This window comes from Catharus ustulatus, chromosome 25, assembly GCF_009819885.2.
Source record: "Catharus ustulatus isolate bCatUst1 chromosome 25, bCatUst1.pri.v2, whole genome shotgun sequence".
Classification (NCBI taxonomy): Eukaryota; Metazoa; Chordata; class Aves; order Passeriformes; family Turdidae; genus Catharus; species Catharus ustulatus.
Window position 1 is genome coordinate 6,630,353 of NC_046245.1, and position 15,795 is coordinate 6,646,147.

The following is a 15,795-nucleotide window of genomic DNA, read 5'->3' on the forward strand; positions in this document are numbered from 1 at the left end:
CACTGGATATTCTGAGCTGGAAGGGACCCACGAAGACCAGAGTCCAAACTGAGATGGCAGAACTCCCTCTCCTTCAGGAGCTTCACTGAACATTCTACATAGACAAGTGCTGTTCCTCCTGCTTGGGACCAGATATGATGTGCAGCAAGACTGAGGAGCTGATATCTGATAGGCAGCAAAGCTCAGTCCAGGGTCTGCATCTGCACAGCTGCTCTGCTGCCCTGCAGCACCTCCTCTGCACCTCCCCAGGGAGCCACGTGTTCAATTAAACCTCCAGTCAGGTTCATTCTGGTCAGACCACACTTCTGAAAAGCCCAGCCCCTGCACCCCTCACTTCTCAGTCAGCCCAGAGCCACAGGAAGTTTCAGGGTTGCTCCTTCCTCACAGAAATCAATTTGTTTAGTCAAAAGCCAGATCAGGGGCTGCTTGGGGGCTTTCAACAGAAAAGATTTCCACAGTGCTCTTTGAAAAGACAGAGTTCAGTCCCTCATCACTGCTTCAGCTATTTTAGTTTATCCCCTCCTCTCCCTCCCTGTTTATGTTCTCTGAAAAGCAGCTTCTGGTTTTAAAAGTTTAAATCTTCTTTTCAAAGAAAAACACCAGTGTGAGAACTTGAGTACCATTAAAGCAAGACTTCTGCCTTACAACTCCTCTTTGAAGTAATTCCTTTGTTTGATCATTTATGCCTTTTTCTTTCCTTAAACTCAGATCTGCTGGGTTGGAAATTAAGATTATTGTTGATCACTGCTGTCTTGCTCACTACTCCTCAAACACTGAAATATCACACTGTGCATGAACACAATCCTCCTGCAGTAAAACAAACATGGATTTTGTTTGTAAATTGTTCCCGGAAAGCAAAAGGGAAAGTTCTTGGAAAGCAAAACCTCCTGCTTCTTCCCGAAAAAGAGAACACAGGACCACTTTGATTAGCACCAAAAGGATTTTAAATTAACAGTTCCAGGGAGCTCCTTTCAAATCATAAAATGTCAATTTTACATAAAAGTGTGTTTACAAATAGTTTCTGCTTTACACTCAGCTCTGCTCATTACTGACCAGAAGTTATATACATACAAACTAGCTCAGCAGCTTCAACCACTTGCAAGGAGACTGCAGAATTTATTTCAGAAATAAAAATAGGATTTCCTGGTTCCTAGAAATTCTCTTCAGCCTGCCAGATTCAGGGTCCTGCAGCTTCAGGAGAGCACTAAGCCTTTGGAGAGAAGGGGTACTGTGGGTGCCACCAATCCAGGAGCCTGACACTGTGCACAGGGTCCAGTACCACCTGCACCCCCTGCTCCACGCGCGGCTTCTTCCCGTTGCGCACAGGCGTGTCCTGGAACATCAGGCGCACGCGGTGGTGCCGCATGTCTGTGCTCACCGAGATGGAGAACTGCAAGAGAGGAGACCAGAGCTGCTTCAGAAAGTCACAGCGGCCAAGAGAGCTCTCAACAAAACACTTCATAAATTCCTCTGAATTGTACAAGTCTAAGATGTTTCACAGTCATACTCTCAAGGCTACAGCACTGGATCCAAACCAGCTCTCTGGCTGCCAGCCCCAAATAACCATGTAAGGATTGTAAAAGAACACTAGAACTGCCCGGGCAGTGGTGGAGTCACCATCCCTTGCAGTGTTCAAAAGGCAAGATGTGGCGCTTGGAACATGGGTCCCAAGTGCCACATCTTGGGTTAGGGGTGAACATAGCAGTACTGGGACTCTTAAAGGTCTTTTCCAATTTTGTGAGTCCAATTCTAAGTGAACCTGGAAGCAAGTGGTTGTCAGAAGTCTGTAACTCACTGCCCAACTCCTAAGTGAGGCCAGACTGAACCTCTCCTGAGTACTTGCCACTTCTGAAACCCTGACTCCCAGTCAGGGACCAAACACACATTCAAAGAGTTTGCTCATGTAGGATTTTCCTCTCAGAATTTATTGCTGAGATATTATAAGGGATATTTTGCTGTGAGGGGCACTCTTCCACTTGTGCTGCTTCCCTGTCTCCTGCACCTGCTACAGTTGTGGTAACTGACCTGCCCCCAGACACTACACAACCACAGCTCTTGGCAGGTTCTCTACATCCTTACTCGCTGCACCAAACAGGGAAGAGCCAACGGAAATGGAGAAGTTAAACTGAGATTCTGAGCATTTCCTCTCTTCATTAACCATACAATCCCCAGAACTGGTTTGCTGATAGAGCAGTAGGATTTATACAGCCCAAAAGAGGCACTGGGTGGGATTCTTTTGGTTGTCCTGTGCAGAGCCAGGAGCTGGGCTTGATGATCCCTGTGGGTCCCTTCCAACACAGGAGATTCCAGCTGCCCTCCTCATGTCCTTACAGGAACCTCACCTGCAAAGCCTTGCAGCTTTGTCTCACTCACCAAAGTGAAGGTCATGCCCATGACGATTGGCACAAAGATGAAGTTGAAGGTGGTAATCTGCAGCAGGCAGCAATCCTGATCTGGGTTTGTGTGCACGTCCTCATACTGGATTGGGGGCTGGAGACCTTTGCAACACTTGCTCTTAAATCTGGGAGACTTGAAAGAAAGAGAGGCTGATTTAGCAAAGCAGGAGCCTCTGCTGGGTTTGGCTGCTCCTCCCCAGTGTGGCCTGGCAGAGTCTCTTCCTCCTCCTGAGGTGTTTGGGCGAAGTGTCACATTAACAACAAGATGCCATCACTCGGGATGGGCAATTTTCAGGACCATTCCTTTAGAGGGGAAAGTTGCACAATTCCCAAGGTTGCCTGAAATTACTGGCTTCTCCTAAGACCTACTACTGGAGGCTTTCCCTGGCAGTGCTGGCTGTCTTCACTCTTCTGAGAAATCTTGGCAATGGCATAACAAGAAGTTTCAGATTTTGGTCAACATTTTGACCACTGCAGTCAGGCAGTCTGGATTTTGGTAACAATCAGTAGTGATGACCAAAAGGTGAGAATAATTGCTGTAAGAAATGATCCACATCTTATAGCAGGGAAAGGATACCAAAAGAGGAAATAAAAATGTGGGACTCTAAATGTCTTGGTACCACAGATTGAAAACTGAGTTCCACAATGTGCTTTAGTTTACCATGGGAATCAGTTTGCATTTATTGTCTGAATGGACAAAAAGTTTCCACTTCCCTGTCCCCCCAAATAAATAATTTCTGCTTCAAACAAAAGTCACAGCTGATCTGGTTCTTTCATACCTGCTTTTTGAACTTGAAGTTGAATTCCCACATTGCTTCTTGTCTGTTCCCTACAATCTTTTTGCACCAGAAAAGCAGACACTAAGGTGGAAAAAAGAAACACAAAAGTATGAAACGCTTAGAAGCACAGTTTTAATAGATCATAAAGGCTTCCAATTGCAAACACAATTACGTAGGAGCAATTAGGAGCCACTTATTCAAATTAATTATGTTCAAAGAACCCTCTCAGAAGTGAAGATCTCCCAGTTTCAAGCTGGCCAACTCCTCATGCAACACGTAGTCACTGATGTGCCAAACAGCAAAATTCTGTTATGCCATTTGTCCCTTTCCTAGGGCAGGAATGAGTAGTGCAGATTCACTCATTCTCTCCACCCACCAGCAACTCCCATTAAACTGGGTTCCAAACAAGGTTAAAGTGAGGAAAAACAGAGAACAGAATAAGGATCGAGAAGGAAAGGATCCAAAGGGAAATACAAAGACCACGACATGAGCTATGAGGTGATGGATGAAGAAATCCCTAAGCCACTGTGGTGTCAAATGGAGACCTTGACCTTGCCATCACCAGCACTGACTGTCACTGTTTTGATTCCAGAACCATTGCCAGGACAGCACAGTCTGACCAACCTTCTGTGTCTCTTAAAAAGAAAATGAGAAACCAGCCTCAAACAGTCTCAGAAGTCACTAACACTGCCCTCCCACAGACATACAACTGGACTGCTCTAATTTCACTTGGTTATCACTATGTGGGCCACAGGCTCCTGCCCATGAGCTCACTAGAGCAGGAGGTTCAGAAGGAGGGAACTCCCAGCCTACCAGTCACAATGCAAGCAACCAGCCTTCAACAGCCAAGGAAAGTACCTGGCAAGTAAGTCCAGCCATTCCTCAAAGCTTTTCCACACTACAGATGCCAACCCACCACAGCTGGCCTCATCTTTAATTAGTGTCAGCAGGAAAAGAAGGAATAATGTGGGTAAAGAGAGCTCCCTGTGATCCATACACAGTCTCTCCTGAAGAGAGAAGGCCTGACTGGGTTGTGGGCAAAGCACACATTTAACCTCATTTCAGGACAGTGATCTTAATAAAATGAAGCCAGAGCCAGCCTCCACCACAGGGACTCTGATGAGACCGAAGGGGATACAAGACCCTCTACTTCAACTCTGAGTCAGACCCATAAAAAAAGTCCTTAAATGACCTTTTTTCTCCACAATCTTCATGAGGTGAACAACAAAGCTCTGTGGAGTAAAGCTCAGAAACATGCATGGAATAACCGCCACAAAGGAGGGAGCAGCCCTCAGGTTTTTTCCAATAAAAACATTCTCCAGATCTTTTAATTCAGATGAGCAGCAGATGCTGCTGAGTTTAACTCCACCATCAGTGGCATTTGTAGTTCACCTGCCGAGACAGCCTGGTCTAGCAACCTGTTTGATCATGGCAAGTAGTGAAGCACAAAAGGTCAGTACCTCCTAAGGGGCATAGGATGTCGTCCTCGGGTCAGCCGTCCTGCCCTTCACACGCGCCGTGTGGCTGCCGCTTCGCCCAAAATAATGGGGTGTCTTTAAAGGGCAAGCACCTCTGCTGACACCATAACGGCTCCAGTGTCCCACACAAGCTAGGCTAGGGAAAGAAAAAAGGAAATTAAAGAGGAAAAGCTAGGTTGGATCACACCCAGGGCTGGGCTCTCCTCTAGCCACATGCAGTTAAGATAGGTGTTGCCGTTAGTGTCAGCAACCCACGAAGGTACAATCAAAGCCCAGGAAAGCCAGAAAATGGGGAGGCGCTGACAGGTCCTCCTCCAAAACCTCTGTGCCAAGGAATTTCTGTGCAAAGCCACACAACTGGAGCTCAGAGTCCTACAGTGCCATAGTACAGCAAGACCAGACTCTGGATGGCTCTTTCATGCTGCAAGGGGTTAGGTCAAACCTCTACTGCTCTGACAAAAAGTCTCGTCCCCATTTAATTTCCTTTTTTAAAAGCTGAACAATGAAAGACTGCATTTAAAGGATGCTCCTCCAACTGCTTATAAAGGAGAAGCACTAGCAGTGGGCACCAAAGCCGTTATGATGTCACCAGAAATCATCCCAAAATGTCAACCCTGCCAGCACCACCTCGGGGTTCCAGATCCTACAGCCACGAGCAGTGGGAGCTTGGGTTCAGGACTACTGGAATTTCCTCAGAGTGTCTTGCTTTTTCAATCAGTAAGAACAAAGACCCTCAGCCTGGGGACTCAGGAAGAGAACAAGGAGCTCTGGACGCAGAGGAAAGACTGCACACAGAGCCATGTGCTTTTTCCCTGTGCTGCAGCACCATCTTCTGTGTGCTGATGTATGCTCCCCAAGCCTATGACAGCCTGTGACAAGGAGAGGAAGGAAGAAAGGTGGGATGTCACGTACAGATAGATGAGGCTCCTCTATTTTGAATAGAAAAGAAAGAATAACTCCTTAATGAAACCCACTTCAGTTTGGCTCCAAAAACATTCAACAGGTTTTTGACCCTGGATTTGAAGGGTGGAGAATTCACATCGTTGCTTAAGCTGCCCACAGAGTATTGGCCAGTGGCAAGTTAAAACCAAACAAGAGACACAAAGGCATTTCAGAGTTAATGGTCAAAAGCAGTTAAAGAGGAATGATGTGCAAGTGCTCCAAGCTAGGATAGCACAGGGAATTATCTGCCCACACCACAGACAAACCCTTCACAGCCCAACACAGTGCAGCCCAGTCCCAAAGCAGACATTGGCTCTGCACTTTTGCCATGCTCACCCCAGTGTCACCACCCCCCTGCACCCACACACCAGACCATGGATGACCTGCAGGAAAGCAGGGTGACACAACTCCTGGCATCAGTGTCACTCCTGAGCTCTCCAGAGGCCTGTTACAGAGAGAAGATGTACTCTGGCACAGAGTGTCAGAATAAAGCAAAACAGATAAAAGCTGATCCTATGAAGCCTTGTTCAGAGGAGGGGAGAGCTGCAAACATCCCTGGCAGTACTGACATCCAGCGAAACCAGGGCCCTTTTGCTGGTTAAAATTGTGTGGTGTAGGATTAGGTAGAAGTTACTCCAAAGAGTAATTCTACAAGTACAAGCAGCCTACTTTTACAAATCCCACTGAGAATACCCAGTTAGTGACCCCAGATTCACTGGTGACCATCTCCACATCATCTGTTTTTCTTCTAGAAAGAAGAAAACAAACCAAACAGAAACAGCAATATCTCAGGCAAATCCCAGTTCCTAAGTGACGCCACTTACTCTGGAATTCTTTAAAGTGCTGGGAGTACTGTCGGGGATGGCGGGGTTCCTGGAGAGGCGGGCAGCGAAGGGCTCGTACATGTGGAACAGGGAGCGGATGACGCAGGCGCGCAGGCAGTGCAGCTTCTCCATGGACTCGGGGCGCAGGCGCAGCGGCAGGTACGCGTCCAGGCTGTAGTGCCTGCACAACCCACAGCAATGCTGTCAGCCCCAGGGCACAGCCAGGGACACAGCCACACCAGGGAAAATCTCCTCATCTCAATGACCATAGAACTCTGGACAACTCTGAGGGCTGCCAGGGGGTTGTGCTGCCAACAGGACACCACACAGCAGTCCCAAAGCCCTGACCTGCACCAGCAGGCTTCCAGCCCACGCACCCTGATACAATTTTCAGTAATTCCTAGTTTGTCCAGAGACCAGCTGGGGATGTAGTTGCAGGCTGCACAAAGGTTGCTTCAGGTTGCAGGTTGCTTCAGGTTCCCAGGGACTCCCAGCTGAGCTGACTGCAGCTCTCAGCACTGCCTGAGCAGCCTGAATGCCTCCACTCAAGGACTATTCCTTGATCACTTTCCAAAGGAGCCTTTGCTAGGGAATGTAACACTAAAAACCAGGGGTGAGGATGACCACTGCTCTCTACTCTGTGCCCCTGTTGCTCATGCCTCCTGAGCAACAGGTAGAGCTGGGTAAAGAAAATGTTCTCTCCTGAAGGAATATCCCAGTGGCATGCACTGGAACAGAAGGATTTGTATCAAGTGTTGACCATCCCTTTGCCCTCCTTGCTTTCACTTAACTCCTGTCACTGTACAGCTCCAAAATGCCCCAATTACAGGGAGGTGGCTGTGATCAGAGCTTGAGGCAGGGCAAGTTGTCCATCAGTGATGTCTGTCTTTCAGCACTGACCAGGTCATACACACTTGGAGAGATTGATATACACAAGTGTTGGGGCATGGCAAACAGAAAGAAAATAAAGCTCTGAGATTTTACAGGGAACACACAGGAATACACCAAAAAGATCCATTTCCAGACCCAAAGCAGATACAATATTAGAATCTTGGAATGGTTTGGATTGGAGAAGGGACCTTAAAGCTCAGTTCATTCCACCACCTGCCATGGGCAGGGACACTTTCCACTATCCCAAGGTGCTCCAACCTGGCCTTGGACACTTCCAGGGATGGGACACCCACAGTTTCTCGGGGCAATCTGTGCCAGGACCTCACTGCCTTCACAGCCAAGGTTTTTTTCCTAACATCCAATCTAACCCTGCTCTCTGCCCTCAGTTTAAAATCATTGCTCCTTGTCCTGTCCCCACCCACTCATATAAAAAGTCCCTCTGCCTCCCTTTTATAAGTCCTCTTAAGGTACTGGAAGGCCATAGGGAGATCATCTCCAAGCCTTCTCTTTTCCACAATTAACAACTCTAGCTCACCCAGCTTGTCTTTGAGGGAGAAAAATATTCCACAGCTTCTTGCCAAGAGAGGCACCATGTCAATGTGCAAACACAAGGCCAGGCCTACAGAGAATATATTCCTTATTTCCAGTTCTGCAGAGAACTGCTGTCTACTGAAACCTCCTACAACCAGTTTAAAAACCTTCTAGAGTCTCACCTTCTGTAGAGCCTGGTCCAAAAGGCAGCAGTGCAAGTGACAGTCCAGGCTTTCTTGCAGATCAGAGAGAAGCGGACGATGTCCTCAGGGCGGATGTAGGAAGCCAAGAGCAGCCAGATGTCGATGGGATATTCCTCTCCTCCTCCCCCTTCAGCATCTTCTAAAGGCAATGAGGATGTGTTAACCCAGGACATCACATTTGCACCAATTCCCATGAGACATGTGCTGCACACCTGGCAGCACAGCTGGGCTGCTTGCTTGCATACACAGAGGCAGCCCAAGCCCCAGTCTGCAGAACCTCAGGGGCTGTGCTTACTGTTCCCAGCAGTGTCCACACAGCCACAACCCCTTCCCTGCACTGGACACCTGCCACTGTTATCCCTGCTGAACAAGTGGGCAAAGTGGCAGATTCATAAAAGAATTCAGGTTGAAAGGGTTCTCTGGAGGTTTCTAATCCAGCAGCTCAGCTCAAAGCACACAGAATTAGGTCATTTTGTTTAGCATCTTGTCCAAGTTTTGTGTGCAAGGATGGAAACCACAAAGCCTTTCTGGACCCTGTTTCAATGCCTGACCCTGTCACAGCTGAAATACCACACTGAAGTTGAAAAATAAAAATTGTATGTCAAATAAAGAGGCAACTTTGTATAAGGGAGGGCCAATCTCATGCATTTTTAATCTGAAGCACACATTCAACAGGTCACTGAAATTGCTTCACACTTGAAGACCTTGATCATTGATACTGCCAGACTTGGTAATTGTTTGTTCCAGTGGCCACAATATTTTGATAGGAGCTCTGTCAAGGGAGGGAAATTTTGTTCTGCATCTGGCAATCAGCTGCTTTTCTTAAATCTCTTAATTTTAATAAAGCTTCTGATAGGAATTTTTAGTGCAATTCAGATGGAGAGAATGGCCTGTTTTTCCTCTCAGAGGTGTCAGAACTGCTCAGCCAGAACTGAGAGCTTACACTTCTTTCATTCCTGGAGTGTTTTGTAGTATACATCACATGTTTTTCCACAGACACTGCTCCAACTTCAGGAGTAAAAAATATTTTTAAAGAATATAAGTAGGTGAACAATACTGAACATTAGGAAGGTTAAGAACAGAGAAGGAAAACACAGCTTGTGCACAGTGCTAATAGGAAAAGCTGCTGTGAGGTCTCTGGCATAGAAGAGGTGTTTGGGAACTTGAGGGTGCCAGAACTAACCCTGAGACAGCAGGTTAATACAAAGGGCAATTCTTTATCCTCATGCTAAAGAAAGCTCTGGGTCACTTCCCCACAGCACTTCAGATTTATGGCAGGCACACCCAGAACAGGCTGCTACACTCACTCTGCTGGTTCAGCTCTGGCACAAGAAGCCACCAAACTCCACATTGCTGAACTCAGAGAGCAGCCAGAAGCATCACCATTCTATCACCATTTTTTCCTTCATAAACATGTAGCAGATACAAGACAAGGCTGTGGTAGAACAAGATATTGTCTTCCCAGACTCATAGCTCCAGCCACTCAGATATTATTTTGTCAGGATTCTGAAGGATGCCTTAATAAAAGAGGTTAAACCCTTTTAACTCCCTTCCCAGAGGAAGTGCTGTCCCCCTTCAGACTGTGGTGGATGATCACATGCTACATAAATTGCTATCAAGCTCAAGAAAACGGGTTAAAATTTGCTTCTCAACCTGAAAGCAACCTGTTACTAGAAACTTCTGCAGGGTGCTCCAGTCCAGCAGAGCTGTTTGCTGCTTACACTGTGTTGTTAATGGATTTCTATGGAGTTGCACAAAGTGTAAATGCTGAAGGATACATCTCCCTTGAACTAATGTATTATGATGCCACTAGGATCAAATGCACTTCCTTCCTAGAAAAAGAGTCCTCTAAACCCATTTGTAACAAACCACAGGCTTGGAAACACACTGAAAACAGAGCTTGTGTTTTGCCAACAACTGCATCATGGATAGCAGCATTTCAGCCCCAAAGCAAACCTGCTGCCACCATCCCACGTTCAGTGAAGCAACACAGCCAGTGGCAATGTTGCACAACTCTGGAATAGCAGTGTTTATTTTCCAAGGCTGAGGGATATTTGCTAAAAACAAGGAGCTCTTCATGCCCCAAGCTCTGCCCTTGTGCAAACACAGCTCCTGTGACCAAGTGCCAGCAGATTTACAAGCGACTAAACCCTTGGCATTTCTTTGCGGACACACAAATTCCAGAACACTCCAAGAGCCCCATGACCATCCTGTAAATCCCCAGCATGAGTATCCCCCATGCAGGACATGCAGCAGGAGCCCACAGAGCCCCAGGAGGGCAGTGGCCACACCTTTGTGCCTTTTGCTCTTCTTTTTCCTCGAGGCAGACCTCCCGTTGACGCTCTCCTTGGTATCCATCTCATCACTGCTGTCACAGGACTCTCCCGACACAGAGAGAACTTCCTCAGTAGGGACACAGGAAGCTTCCAAGCCACACAGGGATTTTACTGGAATGAAAAACAACAGTAAGTACAGCAGCAGAGAGGAAAAGGTGATCCAAGTTCAGGAGATGCTTCAGTGGAACCACTGCCTTAAAGCTTTCTGGTGAGTGACACAAGTAAGTCAATCCTGAGCTCAAGGATTACCTTGTCAGGGAAAGATTAGCAGGGGTGAGTGAATGGGAAACATAATTATTCAGCTGCTTGTTTTAAAGAACGAACAAGGATGATTACGAGCACATTATGCAGATCCCACTGGTTTAGCTGAAACTATTTACAACTCCAAATAAAACAACAGGCTCTTTCTCATGGGTAACTGGTATCCCTGAACAGCAGAGCTGCCCTGCATGGCCATGTTCAGCCTGGAGCCAGCATCTGCTCTGAAACTGTTTTATGAGCATGAGGAAGACTCACTCCTTTTGCAGTAGGACAAACATCCTGTGGCTGATGATCCAGTCCACCGGGGCTGGAACTCAGTGTCAAGCGCACAGCAGTTCCACTTACCCTGGAATTTAGTGAAGGGAAAGACTCTGACCTAGTGAAGTAAACAGCCAGTTGAGTCTGCTGGGGTTTGGGATTGGCTTTTTTCTGTATCTGGGGACATGTTTAGACACATCCCTGTTCAGAAATACTGTTTTTAAAATTCCCTCTGTAAACTGAGGGCTCATTAAGGTAGAAAAATACACATGTGAGTCAGCAATGACAGTCTTGGAAAAATAAAGGTGTGGTCCTACTTTATAGCTGTGTGAGGCACTGCCACAGAGACAGCACTGCCACAGCAGCACAACAGCTTTGCAAACAGGCTGTGAAATTCATTCAAGAGTTGAATTTCAACCCAATACCCTGGGTGAAGAATAGAACATGACCATGAGGTCAGAGGAGGCTTACAGTGTTCAAGCTTTTCTACCCAGCACAAACTGAAGCCCAGGAAAGTTTTATACATTCCAGTTCTAGTCACTGCAATCACCAGAGAAGAGAAAAACGTGCTATTTGAAGCACAGAGTGGCAGAAAAACAAACGACAACAAGAAACTGAACATAAACTTAGGTGAAAAATATTCTCATTTCTAGCCACCAAACAGGGTTTTAAAATGAAAAGACAGATGGAAAGGCAGTCTTCAGACAGGGGTTGACTCTGCCCACTGACTAGACACACCTCAGTGCTTTGCTAAACCAGTTTACCTCGCTTTGCAGTTGGTTCTGTAAACTGGATGCTTTCCTGGCACCTAGATGTATTCATGGCAGTTGTTTCCCCCACTGCCAAATCCTACTGCCCTCTCCACACGACCTTTTACAGGTAAAAAGAGAGTGAAATAGGTGGCAACACAAATGACAGTGAATTAAGACGCCAAATACAGCCAAGCAATAGAGGACAAAACCGACAGGGACTCAGAGTGGGGTTTAGAAGAAGAGTCCACTCCACTCTGCTAAGGAAAAGCCAACCTCTGAGTCAACAGTACGAGTGCACTGAACAGTGAATGGCTGCACTGCAGTCCTGCAGAGGCACCCTCTCTTCACCACACTGTCATAATCCTCCCATCCTGGGCATTAGAATGGGGTGGAAAAAAGTCCAGAAAAATTCCTCCTGGCTGTGGCTTCCCTGCCGGTGAAGCTCCCACGGGATGCTTGCTGTGGAAAGCTTGCCGCAGTCACACCCAGCACGGGTTTACTCCGAGTTAAACTTCTGGAGGGCAGCAAAGCCAAAGGTTGGAGCTCCTGTCCCGATGTGTGGCACCCCACGATGCACAGATAAGACTGGGCCAGATAAGGTTGCAGTAGGGTTATGGCTGGACCGGATAAGGCTGGAGCATAGCCCTGGGGCGGGGGAGGAGAGATCCCTGAAACCAGAGGGGAAACCCCTGACACCGCACTGCAAAAGCCTGGGAAAGGGGTAGGCAGGGAACTGCTGTGACCTGGAGTCACCAGGATGAGGTGAAGGTGAGCCAGAAACACAGCAAGAAAGGGGATAAGCTGGATGAAGCAGGTGATGCTGGAGACAGGGAGCACAGAACACCAGCAATTTGCCAGCATGATGCTGAAGTGCCATACTTTACCTCAAGGACATAGAACACAGATGAGTTAACAGGAACCGGAATGGCAGGAGAGAAGCTCTGAACAAAGGAGGCCACAAAAGAGAGAAGTGCCCTGATCTTAAAAGCTTGAGAAGTAGCAGCTGAAGAGGATGTTCACGAACATCACTGCCCCTGACAGGCACTCATACTAAGTGCATACTGTCTCCAACAATGCAGCAAACCAAGTTTCCCTTTACGAAAAGTTCAGTCATCACTGTCAACACAGCAACATCCACCTCCACTATGTGTGACCAGCTACATTTAAAAGGCCTAAAGGTCACCATTTCTCAAGCAAGTGGGGTGGGTTAGCTCAGAAAGCTCCCAGACAAGGAGGAAGTAGATAACAAAATACTGCACTACCTTTCCAGGAAAACTCCTTGTTTACAGAGTTCACGAAAAAAACAGCAACATCATCCCAAGACCTCCTTGCAACACATATTTGACAGAACTATTGTAACCTTACTCCCCCTGCAAAGAACTTTACCTGCTAACAAAGTTATCTATAGTTTTATATGTGGCAATAAAGTAATAAAGACTTTTATCATGTTATTTTCTGCTTCAAGCAGGAGATGACACCCAAGCCATTCTATCTCAGGCATTAACAAAGACTCAGCAATTCTTGCAGCAGGCTTTCTGCAAAACTTCCTGTCTAAGTCCTTAGCACCTGATTGTCTATAGGGTAGCACGGGCTCATTTTCAGCATTAAAGTACACACATTTTCTCAGTTTAGGGAAGAGGAGTTTCTCACGTCATCCAGAGGCCTGCAAAATGTGAAGGTAGTGTGGGAAAGGCTGGGGTCCCAGGGTAGACTCACCTTCCTGCTGCACTGCATTGGCCACAGCTTTCTTTACCCGTCCAGACTTCACGACAGCTGGGTCTGAGTTGGCATAATCTGCCACTGTCACTGCAGAGAGGGGGAAAGAGGGGTCAGAGGGATTAGGGATTATGGGGAGGGGACAGAAGGGCTAAGAGTCATGATGCCTAAAGGGAACAGTCCCCAGAGGAGCAGAGGCTCGAGGAGGAGATGCACAAGCAGGAAAATGAGTCTCAGTAGACAGGTGCAGGCCAGGAGTCCCCAGCAAGTCTCTACTCCAAATCATCGGCCTAACAGGCTCAGGGGACCCATGCCCCTGCCCAGTACAGTGCAATTCTCCTTCTCCCATCACCTCAGTCAATGATAATACCACTCCCCCTCGAGCCTGGCTGATCCGTTGGTCCCAGGCTCCTCCTCCACAGGCAAAGAGGTCTCATTCCCACACATCCGTCCAGATCCCCGCTGGGGGATCCCTCCTGGATGCAGCTCTCTGCCTGCACAAACCCGAGAGGGTCCAGCTCACTCCTAGGAGAGATTGGACCGTCTTCCTTCCCTCATCCTCCCTCACCCAGGCCAAGCCCAGCCTCTTCAACTACCTCCTCCCTCAGGCCCTAATGTAGGCCCAGGCCTCCTCTCCGGCCTGCACCAGCAGGGCCGAGCTCGGCGCGGCTCACCTTAGGCTCGGCTCGCCTCAGGCCTGGCTTCCTTCACAGTCCCGGCTCCCATCACAGTCCCCGCTCCCCTCATCAGCCCTGGCCCCCCTCAGCCGCGGCCCAGGCCCGGCCCTGCTCTCTCGGCTCAGCCCGGCCCGGCTCTCACCCCTCTCGGAGCACACGTCGTCGGCGCGAAACTTCAGGCGTTTGCGGGCGCCCCTGCGGGGCATGGCGGCGGCGGCGGGGCGGCCGCGCGGGGCCATGTCCGGCCGGGCCCCGCGGGGACAGCGGGGACAGCGCCACAGCGCCCGCCCCGCCCGCGTCACCGCCGCGACACCGCGCGCCGCTCTGGCGTCACCGGGGCGGCGGGAGGGGGCTGTGCTATAACCCCCAGTCCTGGGGGGAACACCCGCAGTGCTCCCAGGAGGGGGAACATCCGAAGTGATACCTCCTCGCAGTTCTCCCAGTACTGAGGGTCCCTGGGGCTTTCTTCCTCCCCCACAGTCTTCTCAGTAACAACAGGGCTTCAGGAGATTCCCCCTCTTTAAGTCCTCCCAGTAACGCGGATCCCTGAGGAGATCCCCCCTAGTAATGAAGATCTGCGAAGTAATTGCCCCCTCCCAGTAATGGGGGTGTTTGAGGGATTGCCGCGTCCCAGTTCTCCCATTAACAGGGGCCCTGAGGGGCTTCCCCCCTGCCCCAGTCCTCCCAGTAATGGGGGCTCCTTAGCGGATTCCCTGCAGTACTGAGGGTCTGTGAGATAACTCTCTCCTCCCAGTAACCAGGGCACTCGAGGGGATCTCACACACACACCAGTCCTCCCAGTACTGCGGTGAACGCCACCCTCATCCTTCCAGTCACAAAGGCCTTTCAGGATGCTGGCTCCCCAGTGCTCCCAGTAATGAGTGCCTCTGAACAAGCGGGTCCCCCATTCTCCCAGGAACATGGATCCCTGAGGGAATTGCCCCCAAGTCCTCCCTGTAACAAGAGCCCCTGAGGTAAAGGTGCCCCACTTCACCCTCCAGTCCTGCTAGTGTTGAGGAGCTCTGAGATAGCTGCCCTTTCCACTCATCCCAGTAGGGAGGATCTCTGAGGCAATTGGCTCCCCAGTTAAAAGGGGTTCTGGGGTGATTGCAGGCTCCCCCAGTGCTCCCAGTAAGGAGGAACTCTGAGATGATTATCCTGCCACACACCCTGTTGGAAACAATGGAACTTTTAAATAATAATTTTAGTTAATGATTTTAAGTAACTTTTTAATTAATTGCTTTAGTTAATTATAAGCTATATATATAAATTATAAATAGTGTGTTATTTTTTAATTACTCATTGCCAGCACTTAGCAAAGTTGCCGTGTGCCACTTCTGTAGGAACACAGAGTGGGAAAACTATTGAAATTAAAGTTTTGATAAGCTAAGTCTGATATGCTTCAATGAACAAAGCCTGGGAGAGGCTTTATTGGTGAGGTTGGACATCTGGAATGTTGAATTTATGAACCACAAGGACATTTTGCAGAAACCTGAAGATAAAGAAGAGATGAACAAAGACTCCGTCTGTGTGTCAAAAGTTCATACTTTCCAAAGATACTAAAAAGACTAAGAGGATGGACTAATTAACATAAGAAGTGAGAAATCAGTAACCGACAGAGGATAAAAATAAGAGAATTATGGAATTTAGAACAAATGAACTGGTTTTTTTTTTTTACCTGAAATTGCGTAAGTTTTGTGTTTCTGTCTGTGTGGAGGCTGGAACTCTGCTGGCCACACACAGTCTGGCCA

General features: G+C 48.2%; 1 protein-coding gene across 2 annotated transcripts; it reads right to left on the reverse strand.

Annotated features, from left to right (window-relative positions):
* Positions 1-921: 921 nt before the first annotated feature.
* On the reverse strand, positions 922-14,313 carry TMEM183A (transmembrane protein 183A). 2 transcript variants are annotated; one of them, XM_033080050.2, is made up of 8 exons: positions 14,187-14,313; positions 13,368-13,457; positions 10,336-10,491; positions 8,024-8,183; positions 6,420-6,600; positions 3,176-3,256; positions 2,374-2,529; positions 922-1,390 (listed from the first exon to the last, which is right to left on the reverse strand). In XM_033080050.2, the coding sequence occupies exons 1-8, from the start codon at positions 14,281-14,283 to the stop codon at positions 1,205-1,207; spliced, it is 1,107 nt and encodes a 368-aa protein (XP_032935941.1). In that variant the 5' UTR covers positions 14,284-14,313; the 3' UTR covers positions 922-1,204. The 2 variants fall into 2 exon arrangements, with proteins under 2 accessions (XP_032935941.1, XP_032935942.1); XM_033080051.2 differs by having other exon boundaries at positions 8,024-8,180; positions 14,187-14,271.
* Positions 14,314-15,795: the final 1,482 nt, after the last annotated feature.